This window comes from Amblyomma americanum, chromosome 1 (assembly GCF_052857255.1).
Source record: "Amblyomma americanum isolate KBUSLIRL-KWMA chromosome 1, ASM5285725v1, whole genome shotgun sequence".
In the NCBI taxonomy this organism is placed as follows: domain Eukaryota; kingdom Metazoa; phylum Arthropoda; class Arachnida; order Ixodida; family Ixodidae; genus Amblyomma; species Amblyomma americanum.
In genome coordinates, this window is record NC_135497.1 from 379,354,124 (window position 1) to 379,371,126 (window position 17,003).

Consider the following 17,003-nt stretch of genomic DNA (forward strand, 5'->3'; position numbering starts at 1 on the left):
TCAACTTTAATTCGCCCACAATGGGCTAAAGGTAGTATGGAGCTGAATGGGCAAGTGTGCTATGGGCAAAATGGGCAAAATGTAATAGGCAAAAGGAACTATGGCGCTCAATGCATCATCGCGCGCTGCACAGGTTCGTGAAGAATATGTGAGCCACTGCATTTCTAGCACTTCCTCACAATGATATAATAGTTATAGCATATCGTTACCTTGTTTACATTACCGTTTACAGTATTACCGGATGCTGACCTCTCCGGTCAGCGCTGAGCATAGAAATGCTTGAATTGCTTCAACTGGAATTTCAAAAGCCGCTGGAGCGGCTTTTCAAATTCCAGTAGACCATTTTACTAAGCAGAGCTCAGTATGCTTCCATACGTAAAGCTCACTGCGTTGCGAACGCTGTACAAAGCGCTACTATGACACCTTCGGTTTGCCGTGCCGCAGCATCGCTTCATTGTGGGTTTGGATTCAAGGTTTGGATGTAAACATAGTGGCGCCATCTAGTGCTAGTAAGTCAAAGCGCGTCTAGTATGGTCTGGAGAAACTATTATTTTTTGCACTTAGTTATGATTATGGAAAGGGAATTACCAGTATTTTTTTTTTCAATGAAGAGAACTATGAAAATATGCGAAAGTGTTCAAGCGGGCGCGAAGCTAAAGAACTACAGTGCTGTCGTTGCTATTTTGACTATGTACACGACAGAGAACTATATACACGACAGATATGTAGGCTAAGCTGCTGAAAAATCGCCAAATTAACGCAAAAACGTGGGCCAGTTGTTACTCAAACCTCAACATATGAGTGAGAGGATGCGAATTAAAAGCGATTGCCTTCATTTGTAGCGAGAAATGGCATTGAAGAATGCGGCGTCGGTGCTGTATTCGGTCCAAAGCCGCCGTGCAATGCGCTGCCATGTTTGCTTACGAACGAACGCTAACTCTGCGCGACGCTAAGAGGGATTCCGTAAAGTGTTAGCGGCCCGGTAATGGCCGCGCATGCGTAGATGGGCCCGGTAAACGGCTAACGGCAAAATAAACATGGTAACGATATGCTATAACTATTATCAGAGCGAGTGAGTCTGAATTCGCATACACAATTTCAGATAAAGTCGCAGGGAGATGCGCGCGCACATGCGTCCGGACTGAATCATGTGCATCGCCACTGCAATTCGCTTATCCAGTACGTTTATCTCTCGACTTTTATTTTCCGCACGCACAAAGCGCAAAATTTCCTCACGAGCAGGAAATGGCACTTCGCCGAGGAGGAGCGCAAAATTTCCTCACGAGCAGGAAATGGCACTTCGCCGAGGAGGATGTAAGGGGAAGAGAAAACGAAATAAGTTGTCTCGTATTCTTTGCTGTCTATCGCACTGGGCATAAATATATTATTTGCCCGACTATGGATTATCTGACTTCATCAAGCAGTCATATTTCCGACCAAAAAAAAGATCATTTACCGAAGTTTAAAGCGATTCGACGGTGAGAATGCGAAAGTCTCAACTATTTATCGCAACCAAAGAATGGCGCAACCAAGACAGGACTTCGGAAGAAAAACACAACTCGCGCCCGGATTTTGGGTAGATGGGAGTGGGAAGACTGCGGGGACTATTAAAAGGAATTCGGTAAAGCGTCCAGCCAGTGCCGCTAACCCTAGCGGCTTATCATGCTCTGTTCTCAAGACAAACGGTCATTCAGCTTCTTACCTTCGTGACAGATGATGTGAACGCCCTATTTTTTAATGTTAAATGCCATGCTCCATGTGGCAGAAGTCGGGAGAATTAGAAGTGCTTCTCCTTAATTCCTGGCAATAAGGGTAGCTACGGGCTAACCAGGCCTTGGTTAATTGGAGCTCTTTGGGCAATACCTTTCTCCTGCAGGTGGTGTGGTTCAGCTGCTGACGATAGTGATGATGTTGACATTGCATGCGCAGAGAAACGTCGCTGATTGGCCTTCGGACGATAGACTGACTCGACGTCCCGTCTCGATGTTGGGTTTAGAATCATGTTTTTGTACAATCTTCGATCTCGCACTTCTCTTCGCTTACGTGACGATCGTTGTATCACGATGGCTAAAACACAACAGGTATGTATACTTTAAAACAACGCGATCGCATTTCTACGCCTTTCATCGACGCGTTAATTAGGTACGACTGCGATCCGTAGTTTTCTGGAACATCTGAAGCATAGCAGTTGCACTTCGTTAGCAAGTATATAACTGACTGTGGCTGTTGGTTCGCAGAAACAGGCCTGCCACAGAACGCAAGCACTTGTAAGCAGGAGTAAAAGAGAACACACAGAACGGTCATCACTCTGCAACGCGAGATGCTGCGATAACCGTTTCTTCCGGTAGTATTATTTATTCATAATTATTTGCGTTCTTCCTTGGTTGCTATTTTCTGGTTGCTGTGTTATGATTCTTCTAGCATCTCTCTCCTCCTCAGGCGGCGCACATGAATGTCAGCGTCGAAGGCGTCCGAACCAGCCGCCAAAGCTGCCAAAGGGAAGCGTCAGCGTCAGTAGAGAGATTAATATGCAACCAAACGCCTAACTGCTAAAATGTTTATGTTTCCAGAGTTTGTTTAACTAGCCCCGTAACAAAATTCCCTCAAGCGTTATGATGACTGCGAATGCAGTCCATATTATTGTGAAGGAGCCATCATTATTAGCTTAAAAACCTATTTTTGAAAATTGTTTGACAGAGTGCCGCGAACAGCTGTGTATAGACATGCGCAAATAGTATTTTACTGCCACGGATTACTGGTCGCTACACAGACTTGGCTCTCGTCCTTGGTTGGCGCTAGCAGGCCTCTCCCCGTCGCCCATATCTTGTGCATTTATTCTTCTTGCCTGGCCTTCCCGGGTGCTGTCGCGCGCCTCCTCTCCTCTGCTTACATTCGCAGTGCTTCTGGTCGACAGCTCCACCGAGAACTACAGGTGGCGTACCTCGATCTCCTGTCTGCAGCTTCTACGGGACTGGGCAGTGCGCATGGTAAAAAAAAAAAAAAACTTTGGTTTCGGGAAGGCTCTGTACTAACCTCCTATAGCTTTATGAGACGCGACTGAAGGGAAGCCGGCCTCGCGGTGAACACCGTAACTATGATCGACGCTTACACACGAAGTATGGCGGCCGCTCAGCTGCCAGCAGCACAGAAGCAGCAGCGTGCACCCGGTTAACAAACAAAAAGTTCATGCGAAACTAGCGACCAGGCTCTTAAGCTGTGGCAAATCGAGGGCGTGCGCCGGCATCACTCTGGTCGACATGTTAGTAGTAAGGTGGAAAGTTGGGCGGGTTGAATCTTATTCAAGATGTAGTTACCGCCGAAAACGACGACCAAGGTTTTTCGGAGTTTTTGGCTTTAGTTCCCTGTGATTGTGACTATGAAGTTTCCTGCTTTTGCACCATTTATCATATTACTCAGCACTCTTGAGATGTACCGTTCCCTACGATTTTCTTTGTTATCTATTATGTATGTTTCTTTTGAGTTATCATGAGCTGGGTATATATCATGTGTTTTTCTATTAAACTTTTAGTTGCGAAAAAGCACTCGTGTCTTTCTCCCATCTTGACAATCGCTTTTGACGCTAACTGCATCATGAATGCCATGTTAGTGGACCAGAAACAACCTTTGCAGCCTCTTTGACAATCAAATCCACTTCCCGCCACTTGCCCCGTAGAAGCCTGATGGAAGCTCAGCGTGGTCCAACACCATGACACGCCTGATGTCACGTGCAAGCCATCTCAAGGACGCGCATGCACCTAGTCGCCGCAGCCACGGCGTCAGACATCGCGCTGCCAGGTGTCGCAGAGGCAAATATTAAGCGGTGTTCAAAAGTACGGCAACATTTTCTTCATAAGCTTACTTAGATAACAGACCAACTCTTTCATCAACGCCATCATACTCAACACGATGTACGCCACGTGCTACGAATTCAACAGCAAGCACAGCAAGGTGGCACAGCACAGCAAGTGCGACTGCACCCAGCTACCGCCCGGGCCACAAGCATCCGAAGGGAAATGGGAGGTCCAGCTAACCAGCCTCGACCCTGAACTCTAGCCCGTGGTGGTGGACAGGCTGCGGCGAGCGGCGGGGGTCATGGCTTCCTCGACTAAGGACGCGGCCTAGGGCTGACTCTATACCTGTTCATTAGGGTAATAAAGTTTATTCCTACTGCTACCGTACTTCGAACAAATGAATTAAAAGCAGGCGTTCATCATTACAGCTGTTCTTTCCTTTTCAAGGAGCACCTCTACATGATGGCAAACTAGTCCAGAAATGCTGCTAGGGGATAACACAGTTTTCAAAGCGGTCGTGAACGCGCAGAAAAGCGTTCGGACGCCTCTCTAGACAGATGCAATTTGTATAAGCGGAGTTCTGCAATACTTGCATTCCTTTAATTTGCGCTTACAAGCGCTACACTGGAAAAGATTGCGGGCTTGCTCTGCCATGTAGTTCATCTAAAGGCAGAGAAGCCAGCTTCGACGAGATGAGAGAGAGAAAAAAATTATATGCCCCCGTCAAAAGGTTGACGGGGATCCGAGGCGCAGCTCGGTCCCGGCCATGTCTTCCTCCTCATCCGTCGACCAAGATCTCCTGAATCTCAGCACCGGTCAAGGCGAGACGGTTGAGTTCAAGTTTTCTCTTGTCTACCTGTTTGAGAAGTGCCTCCCAGTACTCATTTGTTCTATCAGGTTCTCCAAAGCTAGGACACGTCCATACCATCTTGTCACGAAGTGGTGACTGCAATCCGGAGAGCAAAAAGACAGCTAAAATGGCGTCCAAACAAAACTCTCTATTTGGGCTGACTTGCACCCACATTGGACTGACTCACTCGGTGGCGGCGTAGCAACAAGCGTGCTCGGCAGTCGTCGAACAGAATGCCCGCCGCTCTCGGCCGTGCTCAATTTAAAGCTGATAGCGAACTATCTAGATAAAGCGTGAAAAGGTACCACAAAATTCTGGAACAACGTATAATCGACTCCACCTGGATGCGATCAATGGAGATAAATCTGGTCGTGCCTTGCAACGCAAACCAAGTGACAAAGAGGCGTGCCGGCAGCTTTGAAGAATCAACAAACAAACATTACAAAGGTTCGCAGCAATATGGATGATGTCCGCTATGCGCTCGCAACGCTTGCACCTGGGGCTGAAAATCTCCGGGTGCCACTTGCTATAAAGCTTGGCGTTTCGGAATACTCCGGTTTGTAGCTTACGCCGCACAACCTCTTCACTTTTGGTGAGCTGCTTACATGAATTTGGAAGTACCGCTGTTCTGACTTCGAACGAGGACGGACCGCTCTCTGCCGATGTAGATGTAGACGAAGTTTTCAAATAATTTTAGACTTTAATTATCTCAAAGAAATCATGTATTCAACGGCCCCTTCCCGCAAAGCACAAAATATTTACAAACAAGACGCAGAACTTCTCTTAAAAATGGTGGGCAGTCCTCTCTATTGCGTTGTTCACTTCAACCAACGCATAGCATTGTTGAATGCTCGCAACGTGTGAAAAGATGGTTGCATGAAGAGCAAGAAAAATATTAGCGATGGCGGAGCAATAAACCCACTTGTGTGGTGATTACAAAGGCTCCGTCGTTCATAGAGCTGCTGAGTGTGGCAGTGGGGAGGCAATATCGTGCATCAACAACACTTCGGTCTGTTGGTTTAGGCCTCTGCCGTACTGGTTTTTGTCGAAAATGATTCCACTTTGCAGCTGTCGTGCTTTTACACGCCCCTATATCTTCGGCCAACAGGCTCAATAACCTGATGTCGTGGCTCGCTAACCCCATGCAACTGTAAAACGCTGCGATGGCCTCAACCAAGCGGTAAATAATTTCTCTCCAGATGGTTAAGGGGCTTGTTTAGAACCTTGAGGAGTGGAACCTGACAAGCTAACCAGGCGAGCGCGATGTTGGTCGCGGCCGTCCGAAGAATGCCGGATTGCTCTCAGCCGTTACATTCCAGTGAGGCCATAGCTGCCCATCAACTTGCGCACCTGTTTCTTCTCGGTGGTGCCAGAATACAGGACATCAAGTACTTTTGCTCATTCTGTTTAGGATAAGTAGCTCTGACCAGGGCTCATGAGATTAGAAAATGTCCAGATGTGTCTGATTCAGGACAAGGCCATCATTGCGACAAATCTCTCCCCGCAGCAGCCTGGGAAGAGTAACTTCTCGTCTGCACTTGGCCCACCATCGCCACCCTTTTGACCGCCTGCAGAGAGTTCATGGTTCTTGTAGATGCAAGGTTCATCATCGCTTTACGTGCAGAACGCATTCTACGCTATTCTCGAGCGGCTTGAATGGGACGGAATAAGCGGAATAAATCGACACTTATTTGTCCGCACTCAGTTTTTCAATCAGCTGATATTTTTGTCACAGATATTCTATTTGGCTTGTGCTTGACAGGCCAGCTAAGCACTGCGGAGAACAAAACCGGGTATTTAGTTAATGTGTGCTATCTGAACATTTTATCGCGTCGCACTAACCACAGAATTCTTCACATACATCTCGTTATTCTTTGTTACATAATATTTTGGTCGATATGTTTTTTCTCAACGTTTAATGTCATTGTCTCCGACCAGATGAGGTTTAATCAAACTCTCACCTTCATAATACTTCAGCTTCTTGTGTACTTGATTATGTACGCACAACGTTCAGGAAATATTAAGGGAGGGAGAGGATCCTCAGGATTCGTTTGTGAGTTGAGTACTTTCTCCAGCTAGAAAGAAGAAACTTGATTACAGCTGGCAGACTTATCCAAGGGGAGCATGCGCGGTTCAGGCACACACTGCGCGGGCTTGGGCAATGCGTGTACGCTAGCCTCCGACATATCTCTCGACTATCTGTGCTGCGTTCCAGTCGCTAACCACAGTCCAAAAAAACTAGGAGGTCGATATCGACAAACTCTACGTACACTAGGACAATAGCAGATATTTCAGTATGCAAGGAACCAAGCACTACTTACGGCTTGTCTAAGCACTCCACCCCTCTCCCCTTGCCGAAAAGTTAGCGGCAGTAGCTGTTAACACTTTCCGAGGTCTGTTAAAAGGCGTGAAAAAATAAAAATGATCGCGCACAACGTACGCAGTGACGAGCTTGCTCACACCGCTCCTGATGATCACCCTGTCAACTGCGGAATGTTTAAGCAGGTTGTAGCGCATCTTAACAGGTCTGCCGTTACGGCTCGCCTTGGCGCCGCTGTGTAAGCAGAAGTGGAAGAGGTGTATGCCAAAGTGGAATTGTTTCTTGATTTTTACGTACAGCCACCTCATCAGCAGCAAATGAGCGAACACGTGGGCCTTTATGTCAAGAATATTCTGGGCGTCAGGAATGACACGAATACGAAAAACTTGCGATGGAGGTTGTATTGAAGTTGAGCTTCAAGTCGATGACCCAGAGGAAGTCGTTCCAGGCGGTTTCGTACAGATAAGTACGACAGCCGCCCGTATAATCTTATCTGCCTGTTGCATCTGCTGGGCCGGTCACTGGCTCGGGATACTCCGCAGGTACCTCAGGCTGTAGAAGGGCTGGTATAAGGGCGGGCATCTTGTTTGCCATTTAGCATTCAGGCAGCAGGAACAAGCCTATTGTTGTTCGTATAGAAAAGCAGCGCCAGGAACAAGAGAAGAAAAATATTTTGCGTTTAGAATATTACACTGGCTTATATCCTTTCGATAGTTAAGAGCAACAGACAAATAACGCTGAACTTATATGTTCCTTCTCCCCTTCACGTCAAATATTATATTATACCCCGGTCGTTTTTAAAGTTATCGTGCACAAAACGCACTTCTACCGCAACCGCTTGCAAGGATTTGTTACAAATGGAAGGGAATATGTCCAATCACTGAATCTGCCCTAGCTACTCCAAGACGCTTCCGTTTTAGAGCTCCCAGAGCGACTAATATTCACAAAGGCAATTTTGATTCTCTTTACTGGAAAGGGCAGAAGCTACGTCACAAGGATACGTCAAAACGCCCCGACTGCATATAGGCAGCGCTCCCGCACACTGCTCTGTGAATAAAATGATTACTCAGTTTTAGGCTTACGTACACGTACAGAGTTCACGTACGCAAACGTGAGAGGTGTAGGTAGCTACGTACAAGTCGTTTGAAACCCTTATGCCTTAATTGTTACACGTACGCGACGCACGCCACGAGTTGCGCCTAGCGCCATCTACTAAGAGATCAGACGCTGCTCCAGGCACTAGGAGCACTGTAATGCAAGGCGAACTATGTAGGATCATTTCTATGACGACGACAAACTCTACTTCCTCAGGCTTAACGGGTAAAAAATTTCCTTCCTGCCTGTAAAAGAATATCGATTTGCAACTTTAAATTTGAAGTAAAACACGATATCGCGCCAAAGGATTAGCGACGAGCCGCTATCTCTGTGAAGCGGGCGGACAGGGCGCCGCTGTGTTGTCAACGCCACATAGGCAAGGAGCTAAAAGACCAGAAAGTAAAAATTCGAATCAAAGGTACGTCAGTGACACTCATGCAGGCCCTTTGCTTTCTGCGCATGCGAACTGGTCACCCGTTAGAGCTCTACGTACGACTAAAACTCTCTAACGTCACAAAGCGGCTGTAGGGTATGGTAGCGCAGGAGCAACAGATAAGTGCGTAAAAGCCATCCGATAAGCCCCTGAAAAGAAAATGATTTATTGATTCAAATGAAAATACGCCAAACAATATTAAGAATTTAAAAGATCCGCACTGCGGCTAGAAAGCAAAGCCTGGCATTGCTGGGAACAAGGGACCCGAATCTGCTCATAAACATCATGCCATCATATCGGACTTGCTAAGTGTCTGCAATGTTTCATGTTTGTTACACTTGATCACACAAACTTTCGTCAAACGCTCTAGTACCCGAAGCGAAGCTATAACCCTTGACTGTTAGCGGTCTAGCACTAAATCTGCGTGAATGTTGCTGATTTTATAAAATACTCGAACTCAAATATTCTTAATCTCAATTGTATGCAATTCCAAAGCTGTGTCTTATGTGTATTTCGAATATTCGGGAGGACCTGAATATTTGGAAGAGACAGAACATCCGCATGTGCATTTAGAAAGATTTCTTCCCCTGTTCTCGCGCAATGCTTCACGAGCTGCGCCCACAGCTATAAAGCAACAGGCGAGTTCGTTCACATTGATGGCGGCCATGCGCTATCGATTAATTTGTTTATTTTGTGCAGACAGTGACAGTGTGCCCCCTTTGCACTCGCACAACTTAGCCCACTGCAGTATGGGAGCACAGGGATGACTGCGATGAGACATCCGTCTACAAAGCGATTGGGTATGCGCAGGAAGCGAAAAGAATCTGTGCTGGACAAGCTTTGATTGGGGCAGTGGCATGAATGTCAGTGTGCGTTGGGTACCTACGGAGATCCTGTGAGAAAAAGGGCATGGCAGCTACGTGGAAAATTTGCGGCTTAAAAGGCGCTTAATGTGAAGCCTCATGGCGTCCTCAAGCACCGCTATTTTACGAAACTTATGAAAGAAGCTTCTGCTTTCACCTGCCATCGATCTTCACTGCCGAGCGTGTGCTTCTGCCGCGAATCTGTGTCAACTCGTGACGGCATATGAAAGCAGTGATAATCCAAGCTTCAGAAAGCGGCACTAACACTTCCCCTTCACCTGCGGGATGTGAGCATCTGACCCTAGTAAAACTTCTGAATGTTTCAGCTGCCTTCTTCCTACTCTAGACTTGGGAATCTAAGCACGCTTATATATCGTCCCATGGCTGCTAACTGCTGACCAGAAATATAGAAATTACTTGCAGAATGTGAGAAGTTGAACGCGACATATCCGCGGCATTGGTGCGGTGGCAAGGGCAGTTTAAGTGGCTAAACAAAAACGCTTCACTAATGGAAGCAGCCTGCCTTCAGTGCACAGGGTTCCTAAATATTAGCTGGAGGGAAAGCTGGCGCCACCGTACATGCGAGTTCCACAAGAGTGCTTAATCCGCCGTGAGAATGCCGGGAAGGCGAAATTTCTTGGCTTGGCTAGTGTTATCACTAAAACGTAGCTACGATAGCAAAAATGTAAATTTTCGCAAAAAAATTATTCTAAGGAAACATCGCTCCGCGATCGAAATGTCCTATAATAAATGTGCCTACTGTAAATTGCTATAAATGAGAAAAAACTGATTGGTGTAAACGAGCACAAAATTGCCCACGGGGGGATTCGGCTTTCTCTACATGTCGCAAAAGATAGCCAATTCTCGATTTTTTTTGGCATTCAACAGACACACCTTTTACAGGAAACATTTTTTCAAAAAATTGTTAACGCCTAAAATAGTCCACTTTAGGAGCTTCTGTATTGGCATTGTGAATATTACAAGTGTTTGTTTTTTTGTCATCTGCTACTCCGGACTCGCGCCCTATATTTATGCGATGAGAAACTTCGGCGTGCAGAGTGTCGGCTCTCGCCATGTCGTGGCTATGTGCATACGGACTTTGAAAACAAAAACATGAACGAGGAAGCAGAAATATGTTCAACCACAATTAAGTGATGGCTGTGTTCATCCTGCTGCATGCATCCTTTCTGCTTAGCAGGGTTTCCTCCTGGGCTCTTTGGCGATCTATATTGAAAAAAAAATTGTTCGGGAGGTAAATGTGGACGAGGCGATTTATTTTTACAGAATACCTGCGTCGCCCAATGCCATTTTCGCAGGAGAGACAGTTTTAGAAAGATACAATTTTCGCAGTAACTTGCAAGAACACACAAAAACGCACCAAGAGTTAGCATCATGGTAATACAAAACAATAGACCCCAAAAAATTTAAACATGTTTCAGTCAAATACTGCCGAGAATAAAAGTCATGGTTATCGAAGACTGAAACACAATCTTCTGGAAGAAAATTCTTATCTTTCACTGTTTTTGGAAAAAAACAAGTATGCAAAAGTGATCATTTTGCAGTCATGTTCGCGCACCTTTTCGGAGTGGCCGTGCCGACTCGAGTTTTAGGTTGGCTCCGACTGATATTTGCGCTTGTCAGTGCCTGTCTGATTATAAAAGATATTGTGGAAGAATTTGAGTAAACTTTTTTCTTCTGGGGCTTAACGATTCCCAGCCCACCGCGTTCTTTATCTCAGTGATGCTTTGAAATCTGTTATAGTTATTGCAGACGAAGAAAACAAACTCTGAGAAGTGTTTTCTCCTGGCGTAATGGCCCCTGTCTTCCCGAGTCGAAGCACTTTTTCATTTTTCTGATCGAGGCTGAAATGAGCCTCACCGACAGGGGTAAACAAATCAACCAATGGCGTGCGCTTATCATCCACAGCCGCTCATAAATCCGCTCTTAAATAAAACGGCACGTCTGTGCACGTACGCAGCAAGAAAACGCCGATTGGCGAAGGCGTTCTTTAATTTTCGTTTGCTTCCTCTATATACAAAACATGTGCGCTGTTTTCGGAAATATCGCAACTCCAAATTTTCCCAACCGCTATCGTTAATGACAACAGAAACAATGCAAAGTTTGTTCACCGTCAACAGTCTCTCATGGAAGCCCGCAGCAAATGGAAACAAGAGATCAATCTCGGTTATTGGTCGTACAGCCAGAAATAAGATAGGCAGTTGAGCTTATGCGCGACTTCATGTGAAATGGTTCACCGTCCTCTCAGCGAAAACAAATAACAAGTGAATCTCGCCACACAGCAGCAAAGTCACTGTGCCTGGACATTTTTTCATCGTTTCGGTTTCATTATTTCAGCCGCCGAGTAGTTGTGATCGCAAACGAACTGTCTGCGTTATCTGGATGACGCCACCACCAAAAGTCGCTCAAAACATAAATGAAAATCAAACTGAAGAACAAAAATACATCCGTAGAGCAGTCAAAAAGCCAGCCAAGTGAGGAGCCGCCAGCTTTTCCTCTGTTAATATTTATAAACTCTATGCTTTACTGTTCTTACAGTGGCGTTAAACAAAGAACAAAGAAAAATGAACATGACATGCTTCGCGGAAATATGAAGCAGAACCACGTGCGCCGTCTTTCATACCTGTCGTTCTATTTGTCGCTGTTCTCTTGAGTTTACTTGGCTTGGCCGGGTTATGAGGCGGCACAAATCCGTCACCGGCCTCTATATATAGATAACCGAGCCCAACTGCGCGATTGGCATCCATCTTAAGCACAGCCAGCGACCGAAGCGACGCCAGCCAACATCACCGTGCATTTCAAGGTAACCGCGAACGACTTTATGTTCCTGCACTGTAGCGCGACACAATGGTGCCGGCTCTAGGACGCTCAGTTCCTTTGTCCCAAGGTACATGTAGTTGGGATATCTTTTATCAACTATGCGATGTGAGTGCTTCTTATCTGTTACTGTGCACCCAAATCTCTATTTACCCGCATTTCAAGATGTTTACTATTGTATATTGGCTATTGGTTATTTTCTCCTTCTAGAATTCAAGGGGCATGAGAAAACTGGAAGTTGCTGAGAAGGTGGGTGTACTTGGTATTGGTGGTAAATACCCGGTCTTCAAGTCCTGGCACAGAGCTCCGACACAGAAGCCAGCCCATGGCTGAGAACTTATTTTATAATGCCCTATTTTTCGGTCTGGAGCGCGTGGTCTGGTAGACCCTTGCTCATGGAGTGCTCAAGGTGCGTGTGCTCGCGGAGTTCGAGGCAATGCGGGAGTCAGCAGTTACTATAGGGCTGTGTCTTGGTTAGAGCGGCAAAGCCAGCTTACGTAAAAAAAAGGAAAATATTAAACATAGGGCTTTCCTTAGAAGAGTGCCTGCATTCTTCTAGCGCTACATTCACCTCGCGTTTGTGACATAAAACCCTGGACGCTGCCACTGATTCGAGGAATGCAGCAGACATTTTTCGTAAGGGACACTTTGCTCCAAAGTAGCAATATCGGTCTGAGTACCTGGTCGCCGAGTACAGTGGCCTAGGAACCTTGCGGGTAGGTCGGCAAGCATAGACGTCGATGGCGCATGTCGTCTGGCGTGGAAGTCTTGCGGATTTGCTTCTGGCGCCCGGCCTTGCAACCTGCAGAGACACCACTAGAATTAACGCCCTTCCTTCCCCACAGGCGCTTTTAAGCCAGATGCGTCTTCTTTATTATTTAACCAAATGTGTATCCAGGGAACTGCTCTACAAAACGATCCTCTGCATGTACTATCAGCAACGAAATAAACGACAACGAGATAAGTGAGGCCGCATCAGAAAAGCGCGAAAATATTAGCTCCTGGATTTGAGATTAAGAGAGGTTGAATAACACTTCTAAAGAAGTCATCGCGCCTTCGGAATTGATATAGTAGGAGCTAGTATTTAGCTTCCCCTGGCTAAGAGTGGCGTATCTTGCAGTCCGTAGTTCAATTGTCTTGTTAGCGTTTTATTTCTTGCTGATGGTACATGCCGTGGCATTACATCAGGCCGACTATATCAACTACTTTTAAAGTATTATTTTAAATATCTCAGATTTTGCCGCGACACCAAACTCAAGCTTCGTTCTAAAATTTTCTAAGCTTTGGACTTTTTGCCTATTACGTATTAATTAAAGGGTAGGTCGGCCATCGCCGTGCGTTGGACGGCGGCATGATACTGTGTGTACTCACTCACGGAATGGCGACGTTAAAAATATGAAAAGTATGCTGTGTCTCACTAATTAGCCGACACCAACGATTGTGTGATGCGGTTTAGCCCGGCTCAAAAGCAAGGGAAGAAAAGAGTGAAAATTATGCTTTAAATTATGCATTATGTTATACCACAAAATAAATGCCGAGGATAAGTGAATAGTCCTAAAAGGAGATCATGCGTAGGCTCGCAGCAAGTTGGTCAGTAATTAGAGCAAAAAAGGAATTCAAAGTGGAGCTTGTCGATTTAATCATAACCCACACGAAAGATGTTTCGAACGCCACGGTTGTTAAATGTTTAAGGCGCTCGTCTACTGAGCCGGAGTACCCCGATTAGAATCCAACCGCTGCGGCCGCGTTTCAATGGGAGCGGAATACAAAGAGCGCCCGTGCGCTGCCCGATGTCAGTGAACGTTAAAGATCCCCAAGTGGTCGAAATTATTCCGGAGACCTCCAATACAGCACCCCTTTCTTCATTTCTTTTTTCACTCCCTCTTTTTCTGTTCGCTTACGGCGCGGTTCAGGTGTCCACCGAGATATTTTAGACAGTTACTGCGTCATTTCCTCTAGTTAAAAACCAATTTTAATATAATTTTAACATTCAGTTTATTTTCTTCTGGAAACCCAGCTGCTTGTCACAACGCGAGGTCAAATCGCTGCTACTGGTTCGCCTTATTATACTTCAGCCTATCGCGCTTTAATAATGCTGTATTTAACTCCTCGCAAGCAGTCCAGAAAACACATTCGCCACGGCTTTAACACCCTATCTCCATCGCCTGCATGCCACCTGTTATTGCTCACACGCATATATTTTTATGCGCGCCTTTCTATTCTTTTCTCTGCACTCAAGGAAGCTTAAAATACTGCGCCACTTTCGCTTCTGTTGCGTCGTCCTAGTGCCTTCCTGTCGACTGTTATGCTGGCGGCGATACAAGCGTTGCACTGAGCGTGATGCTCAGAGGGGAAACGTTCAAGAGGAATGGAAAGTGCACGGTTTGCAGGCATGTTAAGATAGGAGGTTGCGAGACGTGCACAACACGCGATAGACGATCGGACAAGAGTCGTTTGTGCCGTATTTGTTTGTAAAGCAACAATGATCATAGTTAGGACTAGTCGCAAGTGCAGTTAGTCACGTGAGAAGATCAATTTTACTACAGGAGCACGGTCTCGTGTCGGAACCTCTTAGGTGCTGGAGAAGCAATGGCAAGGGAATCAGTTTAGAAGCTGTCTCTAAATCTGTGAACGTAAGTAGAAGCTGAGCGCAAGGCGACGGTGTCCATACAGAGCTGTTCTCACCAGCTCACAATCCTAGGACTCTAGATTATATTTGCTGCTGCACTGCCACAGTCAGTCCCCTTTTACCTCCGGGGGTGGGTATGTGACTGCATTGACCAATGTACTGAAAACACCTGAAGACATTTTTGACGCTGACTGAAAGTTTCAGAAATTTCACAAACCTTGGGCAGACGCATTGCAGCAATGGTTCTGCCGCATAATATCCATGTTCACAAGGAAAACGATGCATCGCTACTGTGGCCAGGGTGCTTGCTACGTGCTCCATTCATTTCAGAAAGGCAGATCAATCTTTGTATATCGAGTCATTTTGGCATTTCTATCTTCGGTGCCGTGTCCACGTCCATAACAGGGCCTCCTCTTACCATCGAATATTCTCCTGCTGCTGGCGGACGACCCGCTGATCATCCTCTGTCTCGATGTTCAGGCTGGCAAGCCCCGTCTTCTGATGGCGAACTCCAGCGCAGACATCGTGGGTGCTCTCACTGTTGTGATCGAAGTCCATTAGCAGAACAGGAAAGGGGACCAGGCAGTTTTGACAGCAAGAATTCTGAACTGACCTAAAACTTATCCTACTCAGCGAGCAGTGGCCTTTCAGGGTAAATGATCGTGATTTACATAACACCTTAAGAAAGTGAAAATAAAAGAAATAAATTTAGATTGTACGAATGAGATGCACAAGGAAAAGGCCGACAGGCCTGACTGCAAACGCGACGAATTGACTACCGTTACATGTTACTAAACGCGCATGTAATGCCAAAATACTTTTCTATTTTCCTTTCCAGTTCCAACTAAAATCAGCCTGTACAAGTCCGATTCAAGTTCTGACCTTCACGTTTACGCCTTCGTTAACTGTGGAGTGTCCCCGTGCCACGTTCTTCAGCCTCGACGGCGAGGATTGTGACGGGACTCACCGAAGCCGAGCCTGGTGGAATGCAGCCACGGAACGCGCAGGAGGCCGCACTCCAGCTGGAGTGTTGGGACAGTCTTCCTCGCGGTAGCTTGTCGTCTCCCACAAGGTACGAGCCGAGGCCCTTCCCGAGCAAAGCTGCTGGCTGGCCGAGAGATCCGGCCTACCAAAGGTATGTAGCTCGTGCCCCGCCATTATTCGATCAGTAATTCGTGCTTTTTCTTCTCACGAGGCCACGTTCTCCTCTCACTTCTTCCTCTTCTTCTTCACCTTAGTAAACATGGCACATACCCACGCAGGGGGATTGGCCAAGGTACAGTAGAGAATGCCACTTCTCTCACGGCACCTATTCTTCAACGTCGTCGTTTCTTGCTGCTTCTTCCTCGTTATGTCATTTTCTTTTTTGCCTCCGATGTTTCATGGCGTCTGTTACTTCAAGCCAGATTCCCCTCGGGCGAGAAAAACGAGAAGGAGACATCACTGCACTGCTGGAGGCAAAACGCAGATGGCAAGTCAGCCAGGACGCTGTCTGCAACCCGAAACAGGACGCAGATTGTAATTACGTTCCCTGCCTGCGGGAGATCAAGCTTCAGCGCTGTTTTGTATGAGCAGCATCTTCTCCCGGGCACATCTGATTCTTTCGTACTGAATAAGTTTATGTCACGAATCTTGAAGATCATAGTAACAGTTCTTATAGCATTTGCTCACAGCGAACCTTATGAGAACATATACAATCTGCGCCCAATTTCTCTGACGTCGACTCTGTGGAAGTTGTTGGAACGTATGGTGGTGAACCGTCTGTAGTACTGGCTGGACGTGCAGCCCCGTCAAAAATATACAGCTTACCGCGCACGGCCGCGGAGCGGCTGCAGGGCTGATTAATGGCGTCCCCGTATCCTAAGCGCGCTAGGTGCGAGGGTATAGAGGGTAAGGGAGAAAGATTTTCTTGTTATCAGGCGGGCGAGGGAGACAGAGTCACGCTTGCAGAGTAATAATAAGTGCGGCGTTCGTGTTATTACTTCTCTCCCGGTGCCTGTGGGGGGGGGGGGGCGAGGGCGCTGGCATCGATGCAAAACGCAGAGTGACCTTAGCAAGCTGCTGTCAATGTCGCTTCAATATAGGTGCACGGAAAGTGGCTCTATTAATTCGAAAGCCTTTAATGGCTCGTGCTCCATCCGTCCATCCGTCCGTCCGTCCGTCCGTCCGTCCGTCCGTCCATCCAAC

General features: G+C 46.6%; 1 protein-coding gene across 1 annotated transcript; it reads right to left on the minus strand.

Moving 5' to 3' along the window:
- Positions 1–7,363: 7,363 nt before the first annotated feature.
- LOC144101461 (uncharacterized) lies at positions 7,364–16,111 on the minus strand. Its single transcript, XM_077634646.1, has 4 exons — positions 15,784–16,111; positions 15,235–15,354; positions 12,868–12,989; positions 7,364–7,581 (listed from the first exon to the last, which is right to left on the minus strand). The coding sequence occupies exons 1-4, from the start codon at positions 15,972–15,974 to the stop codon at positions 7,556–7,558; spliced, it is 459 nt and encodes a 152-aa protein (XP_077490772.1). The 5' UTR covers positions 15,975–16,111; the 3' UTR covers positions 7,364–7,555.
- Between the last annotated feature and the right edge of the window lie 892 nt (positions 16,112–17,003).

Excerpts from the sequence above, each read along its gene's own strand:
- LOC144101461 (XM_077634646.1), bottom strand. The coding sequence starts at position 15,974 with ATGGCGGGGCACGAGCTACATACCTTTGGTAGGCCGGATCTCTCGGCC. Across the intron at positions 15,355-15,783 it reads TTCCACCAGGCTCGGCTTCG|TGAGAGCACCCACGATGTCT; the intron begins GTGAGTCCCGTC and ends CGATCACAACAG. Across the intron at positions 12,990-15,234 it reads CAGCAGGAGAATATTCGATG|GTTGCAAGGCCGGGCGCCAG; the intron begins GTAAGAGGAGGC and ends GTGTCTCTGCAG.